This window comes from Lagenorhynchus albirostris, chromosome 7 (assembly GCF_949774975.1).
Source record: "Lagenorhynchus albirostris chromosome 7, mLagAlb1.1, whole genome shotgun sequence".
Classification (NCBI taxonomy): Eukaryota; Metazoa; Chordata; class Mammalia; order Artiodactyla; family Delphinidae; genus Lagenorhynchus; species Lagenorhynchus albirostris.
This window is the reverse complement of record NC_083101.1, coordinates 102,730,837-102,738,294: the sequence shown is the minus strand read 5'-3', so window position 1 is coordinate 102,738,294 and position 7,458 is coordinate 102,730,837. Positions and strand designations below refer to the sequence as shown.

The 7,458-nt window shown below is 56.8% G+C and overlaps 1 protein-coding gene across 1 annotated transcript in view; it reads left to right on the top strand.

Annotated features, from left to right (window-relative positions):
• The first annotated feature begins 317 nt into the window (after nt 1-317).
• The window catches only part of EBF2 (EBF transcription factor 2), a 193,828-nt gene continuing 186,687 nt past the window's right edge, over nt 318-7,458 (top strand). The window contains exons 1-5 of the mRNA XM_060155686.1: nt 318-814; nt 3,259-3,415; nt 4,471-4,534; nt 4,807-4,862; nt 5,380-5,453. Of these exons, the coding sequence (XP_060011669.1) occupies nt 684-814; nt 3,259-3,415; nt 4,471-4,534; nt 4,807-4,862; nt 5,380-5,453 (482 nt within the window). The 5' untranslated portion in view covers nt 318-683. The remainder of the gene's footprint in view (nt 815-3,258; nt 3,416-4,470; nt 4,535-4,806; nt 4,863-5,379; nt 5,454-7,458) is intronic.

Below are 7,458 nucleotides of genomic sequence, written 5' to 3'. Positions count from 1 at the left end.
CGAGCGGGGCGCGCGCCGCCAGAGGACGTCGGCCGGGCCTGCCCAGCGCCGGCCAATCCCGAGCGTCCATGCAAATGAGGCTCCTTATCGGGCCGCGGCTCCGCCTTCCGCGGCCCGGGCTGTAGTAACCCATTCATGGGGCAGGCGAGCGGCTGTAGCCCGGCTCCGCAGCGCTCGCAGCCACCGCCTCCTCTCGGCTCCGGGTCTTCCCCTTCCTTTCACAACTGATCCTGTTGGGGATTTTTTTTTTTTTCTAAATTGGAGCGGTGGGGAGGAGCAGGGAGGGGGGGGTGGGGGACCAGGAGGAAGGGGAGAGATTAGGCAGCCATCAATCTCCTCCTGTTTCTCCCAGAACAGGTGATGCTTCAAAATTGTGATCACTTTCTTGAGGCAGCGCTGCCACTGGAAGGATGCGAGAGACCTAGGGCGGAGGGCCTGAGGCGGCAGATCTGAACTTGAGGAGGATATAACCCAAACTTTAACTACATCAGTCCGCACCTCACGCGTGGAAGCAAAGGACGGGTTATCTTTTTAAATTTTTTTTTCACCAGAGAGACTCAAACTTCGGCACTTGATCCCTTTTCCTGGATTGCTTTGGAGGAGACGGTTTGGTGACAACCTTGGGAACAGTGAGGACAGCGTTGTAACTCATTTTTAAAGCGACAGTAGATCAGACTTTTTAAATGTTTGGGATCCAAGATACTTTAGGAAGAGGACCAGCTCTGAAAGAGAAATCGCTGGGCGCCGAGATGGATTCGGTCAGGTCCTGGGTCCGGAATGTCGGCGTGGTGGACGCCAATGTCGCTGCGCAGAGGTAACGAGACGGCTGCACAATGATTATGCTCGCAATCTCTCGCTTGTTCGCTCCCTCTCTCTCACTGTCTTTCTCTGTGTGTGTGTGTGTCACCCCCGTCGCTGCTCGCGCTCGCTCTCTCTCCCCCGCATCTGTCGCCCTGGCCCCGCGCGCTAGGGCTCGCCCTCCGGCAGGCAGATCGCTGCAGTTAGGGGAACACTTATCCCGCAGCCAACACTCGAGTTTCTGAACTGCCTGTATGCCCCACTCCTTCCCCACAGACTACTCTTTGGGAGGAAAAATAACAAAGTAGTATCTGATGCCTCTTAGCTCAGCCCCTAGTTCTGCGAGGCGGGCCCAGCCAGGAGCAGAGCGTGAGGACCGGAGCCGGCAGCGGCGGCCGCTGGAGGAGAGCCGGCTTCCCGGCGACTCCCGGGTTTCGCCCAGCTGCTTACGAGCGCCTCTCCTCCCGCATCTTGCCGGCCGATTCTTGGAGGCCGAGAGCCCAAGGCCAGATGGTGGCTAGAGGAGCAGGAGAGGCCGGAGCGCCTGCCTGGGAAGGCAGAGCGGCCGGGTGCCCTGGGAGGAGGGCAGGCTGGAGGGTACGGGTGCAGAGAGAAAACAGTGGACTAGATGCACAGAGGCGGGGCTGAGGGTAGAGGAGAGACTTAAAGAGAAAAGACGAACGAGTAACAGTAGAAAGAGTCACGGAAGAAAGGAGACGCACCGCAAACGCAGGGATCACAAGCCTCTAGTTTTGCTGGTCCCTGAAGTTGACTTTGTTTGTGAGCATTCTCCTGCTGACGTAGTAAACGCCTTGTCTAGGCTGACACCCCATGAAGACATTCCGCTTCCCCTCCCTCACCACCACTATTGCGCTGAGGTTTGTGATCTCCACGACCTTGTCTGCGAGAGACAGCCCCCTTACCCCCAAGACTTCTACCCAGCGCTGACGCCTCTCTATCCACCCTCCTGGCCATGCCCCTCGCAGTCCCGACATCACGCAGAGAAATTACTCCTTTCCAGGCCAGGACTCTAGGTGTCCCGGGTAGAGCGAACCGGGCCGCCACCCTTGGAGGAGAGGAAGCAAAAGTCGCATCGCTCAGGAGACCGGGGCAGGCGGCGGCTCCCTCCCTCCTGCCCGAGCCCGGGGGGCGCCAGTGTCCTTCAGCAGATGGCACGCCGTGGCGGCGGCTTTCCGCGGCCGTCTGGGGACTCGCTGGGCTGCAGGCTGAGGGAAACCAGGCAGCGCCGCAGACCGGTCTCCACGGCGCAGTTCCCTAGCCGAGCTCCTGAAAGACACCTCCCCTACTTTCCTCCTTTCCCAGATCAAGTAATTGTTAAAGTTGGAACAGGCTGTCCGTTGGGGGAGTCTAGTCAAAATTTTACACCCTTCAAAAGAGGGAGAGTGCTCGCGTCCTGGGGCAGGACGCCCCGCGACCCCAGCGCCCCGGAGCAGCTCCGTCCATCTGCTTGCTCGCCTGGACCCCGAGTCTCCCGTTAAATGTGATCTGGCGGCCAGTTTGTTCCCGGCCGCGACAGGTCGGCAGGGAGGTGTGTGCACATACTCAACACGCTTCAGGGCGCCTGCCGGGTCCTCCAACACGGCTTTCGCGGTCAGCGCGTTTGTCCGGCGCCGCCCAGAGATGCGGCTAGAGCGGGGAGACTCTCGGCCCCAGGCGAGGACGCGCTCTGCCTCAACTTTTCGGCTTCTAGGGCAGGGGTCCTCAGTATTATGTCGCCCGCGGTGGTCCTCGATCACTAGTACTGGTCGAGGGGGATTCTGCCCTGCCACTGTCCCAGGCGCAACTTTTCGGAAGAGCGAGGGAAGCAGAAGGTGAGGCCTCTCCCTGTAGGACCGAGACTTGGCCTCTGGGCTTCCCATCCGCCCCCAGGGGGTTCTCTCCCACCGCCTCTCCGAGATAGCTTGGGGGGTGGTGCGTTGTGGGCAGTAGTGCCAGGACAGGTCACTCCAATGAAGATGAAGGAAAAGGGTCACTTGTTCAAAAATAACGAGGCGCTTAGTCCCCTACCCCTCGGGCCCAGCTCCGAATCCTGACCCGGTCGGCGGCGGGAAGAGGAAGAAGATTGGGGCAGCACAACGACAAGACTTGGGCCGCCGTCTCGGGGGAACCCTCCGGGCTTCGGCCTGCAGTCGCGATTCCTTGGTCTCCACTAAAGGCCGGACATTGAGCTACTGGGCATGAGATGCCCGGAGGCTGGAACGGCTGGCGGTGGCAAAGTCCAGAGTCGTGGGCCCTGCTACCCGACCCCCGTGGCCACTGTGACTCCTCTAAGGAGTCCCTGCTTCTTAATCCTAATAGAAAAAAGTGCCCGAGGGGTTCAGAAGCCTGGACCGGGACATGGACCCTTGACCCTCTGAGATGTTGCGTGGGCGCGTTGGTAACTTCGTGTCTTTCTCTCCTTCCCCGTGCCTGGTGTCCCCCGTGTCTCTTCGTGCGCAGCGGAGTAGCCCTGTCCCGGGCCCACTTTGAGAAACAGCCTCCTTCCAACTTGAGGAAATCCAACTTCTTTCACTTCGTCCTGGCGCTCTACGACAGGCAGGGGCAGCCGGTGGAGATAGAGCGCACCGCCTTCGTAGACTTTGTGGAGAACGACAAAGTAAGCGGAGGTCCCCCTCTTCCCCTCGCGGCCTAATAACTACCTCCTTGCAAAGCACTAAAGATCCCATCTGTCACTCCCGACACTTTTCCGCTCACATCAGCAGGGATGATAAATCGAGGCTTCTCACCCCTAGCCCTTAAATCAGTCGATTTCCCCGCAGCTTCTCCCGCCGGCAACTCTCCGCCCGCACCTCCCGCTGCAGCAGCGCTTGTGGCTCTGCGCACCCGGCTTCTGGATCATTGGCAGAGCCTGGGCACGGACTGACGGCGGAGCAAAGTCCTTCCAACTAGAGCATAGTTTAAACGTATACTCAAAGCCGCCAGTGCCCTTCTCCGGGTTATTTATTATTATTATTATTTTGCACCTGCCAGCGCGGCAGGGTGGGTTACATAGGTACAAGGTTGAAACCCATAGCCCAGCCTTGCCCCTCCACCCCCAGCCTTCTCTTCCACTCTGGTTCCCAAGGCAGTGCCTGCCCCTGCCCAGGCCCCGGTATGGGCGCTGGATTTTATCTCAAACGAAGGTGATGTGGGAGGAGAAGAAAGTCTCTTGCTCTCTGGGCCTCCGTCTCTTCAGCTGCACCGTTCAAGCTTTGGAGCCGGCTCTGCCCAAGGTTCTTCTTGAACCCGGACCTGGGTCCCTGAGCTAGCGGCTCCAAGGCTGCGGTCCTGGTGGGACAGGGCCAAATGCTGCTCTTCCAAGTGACAGGTCCCTTCACCTTTCTGCAGGACAGGCAGAACCCGGCAGGTTGGGTGGAGCCTGTTTAAAGGCAGCCTGGACATAGTGTCCGGTGGCCCCAGCTCCGGAGTCGCGCTTCTGAGGGCATTTTGAAGGGGGAGGGACAGACGGTTGGAGAGGGTCAAGTGACCGCCAGCCTTGGAAAGTTTTGGAGCTTGGACAGCGGCAGATGCTCCTGCCCTTTGACCCGGACCTGGGCAGGGGGCTGTTCAAAGCTGCCCGGTGACTGGGAGAAAGGCAGTGGGAAGTGGGTTAGGGAAGCCGCCTCTCTCTCCTTTTCGGGGTCTGGAAAGCAAGGGACTCTGTCTTTTCAGGAACAAGGCAACGAGAAGACCAACAATGGCACCCACTACAAGTTACAGCTCCTCTACAGCAACGGTGAGCGCCCTGAGTGCCCGCGGCGCCCGCTTGTTCCTCTTTTCAAGGAAGGCAGTTGACCTTGTCGCGGTCACCGGCAGGCGGGCTCCAGGCCTGGGGAGAGCAGGGCTGCGGGAGGCTCGCTCAGGGCCGGGGGCGGGGGCGGGCGGGTGGTGTTTGCCCCCAGGACGGCTCCGCCTGCGCTCGGGCCCGGGCCCCACGGCGGGACAGGTTTGGGATGCCCGGGCGGGGCTCCGCGGCCCTCACCTCGCGCCCTCCTGCCTCCCCGGCAGGTGTCCGCACGGAGCAGGACCTGTACGTAAGGCTCATCGACTCGGTCACCAAGCAGGTGAGCCCGGCTGTCCCCTCCTCTCGCGGGGGTGGGAGGTGGGGCCCTCCGTCCTGCCCCCTCCCCCCTCTGGCCTGTCTCTGACCTCCCCCTACCCTCCGCGATTTCCTGGGTCAGTCTTCACAGCCCCTCCACAGAAACCCACACTTTGTCTGCTCTGGAAAAATAAATGTTCCCTCTCACTCCCCAATTGTCCTGTCTTTCTGGCTGGGGAGACTCTGGAGATGGGAGTAGGTGAGCAAAGGGATGAAGAGGGGAAACAATTATTGGGAGATTCAGTCCCCCCCCCCAAATATTCCCTTTTGCAAGAAATAAGTCCTCACCAGGGCAAACTTTTCTCTTACTATTTCGCTCGAGTTAACCAGGCCACAGCTCAGGTTCTGTGCTGCCAGCGGGCGCTCCCGAGGAAGTAGAGGGCAGAGAGAGGAAACCTGATTTTGTGCTTGCTCTTAAGTCCCCTTTTCTTTGTCCCTCCACTCCCTCGTATCTCCCCACCCTGCCCCCGCCTCCTTCGCAGCCCATAGCTTACGAGGGACAAAATAAGAATCCGGAAATGTGCCGAGTTCTCCTGACACATGAAGTGATGTGCAGGTAAGAGCCGTGTTTTCCTGCAGGCTTTGCCGGAGCGCGGGGCAGGTGAGCTGCGCCCGGCGCGCTGGCTCGCATGCGTCTCGGGCGCTGACCTTCGCGAGCGCTGGCGCGCGGAGCGGGCGGCCTCGCTCGGGCTTGCCTCCTTAAAAGACAGATTCTAAGAGCAAATCGGTTGGGAGTCGAACAGGAAACCCAGAACCGCTCAGGATTCCACCCCCAGGCGTCTCAGGAGTTTCCTGTGCTCCGTGGAAGGTCCGCTGTCCAGCGGTCGGCGGCAGCGCGGGGAGGGGCTGGGCAGCCGCGGGTCAAGTTTGGGATCGGGGGCTTTCCCTGAGTCGGTCGCGGTCCTAGGCCCGCCGGTCCGACCCGCTGGGGGTAGATGCACAGGAGGGGCCACTTGTGGAGTTACCAAGTCAAGGTCCTGGAACGACTGGCAGTCTGGGCGGGCGACCACCGCAGGGGATGGAACGGCCCGCTTTGGGGGCGCTACCCCTTGCCCCCCAGCTGAGGCACCTGTCTGTGCCGCAGAAGCGTTTTCTTCCTCCAGGGAAGTTGCTTTTCCTAGATTTCCCGAGCCACGGGAGTCTCTTAGGTCAGGAGGAACTACCGGCTAGAAAGACCAGTCGGGTTCACCACCTGTGGATGGGAGGAAGTGGGGGAGAGGACCCCAACCGGGGAGGTACGAGGTCTGGAGCAACAGCTGGATTCTGAGGGCCAAGTTGTGAAAGGTGCAGTCTAAGTCGAATTCCTGCACCTTTTCCCATCTTCTCTTCTGAGACCAATCCATTTCGAGTCCTTTCTCCTGCTGGAGCAGAAGAAAATTAAAAAAAAAAAATTAACCCGTACATTTATTCATTCTTTCAATAAATGTTTATTGAGTGTCTGATACGTGCTGGTTATGGGGGAATCCCACAGCAAAGGAGAAAAGCTATAGAAAGGAAACTCTGGGAAGAGGTGGTTATTTTATTATAAAAATTTAAATGCTATTCCATGCACATTTTTCTTCCTCCAAAATCTCTGATTGGAGAGAAAGCCTCAATTCTTCCTTACTCCACTGTTGCTTCAGTGAATGTCTTCCAACTCCAGACTTTGGGTAATTGCAGGCAGTCTGATTTAGTTTGGACTGTTTTATGGGCAGCTCCCGGCAGCCCCGTCTCCCTCCTCATGCAGTCAGGAAGAAACCATAACAATCAGACATGTTTGTTTTGGTTTTGACCAAGTATTAGAAAAACAAACTTTGCCAACTGCAAAGTTCAACTCTGCCAGTGGCCTCAGCTGAGGGGACTCGAGGCTTCCTCTCCTGAGTAGCTGGGTGAGGTGTGGGACAATGGGGTAAGCAAATGGCTACACCGTTATCCCAGGGCCCCTTGATAAGTACATTCAGAAAGAAAATACAATTCCAAGATGAACTTGCATGTAGTACCTAGGTTAAATAGAACACTTTTATTTGGTTGGCTAAGTGAAAAGCAGGTTTTTTTTTAAAATTTTTCTTTCTACTTTTAAATGTCTTTGTTTGGAGAGATTATCTTCTTAGAAGAAAACAAAACAAAACCTAAATCTGGCCCATTGTCTGACGAATTATACCTATCACTTTAAATAATACTTGCATGCCCTATCCAGCTGTAGTTAAGGCTGACATTTTTATTTTTTAAGCCCAATCAAATCCTCCTCATTTTATGCTGTTTAAGTAGCAGCATCAATTTTTAAAGCCTCTAGTTTAGTCTGCATTAGTAATACAATATAAAAATTTAATGTACTGTAACTTTTCTGCATTTGAGATGTGGGAAGACGCTCTGCTATTTTCTTCCCAAACTAGAATTTAAAACAAATATTAACTGTGGGTAAATAAATGATCCATGGGATGGGTACTGTGTCTGTAGTGTGTGTGTGTGTGTGTGTGTGTGTGTGTGTGTGTGTGTGTTTTGGGGGATGAGCTGGGGTGATGCAAGTATTGGATGCATCTAAAAGGGAAGTTCCCATTCAATCTGTCAGTCAGAGCTGGTTG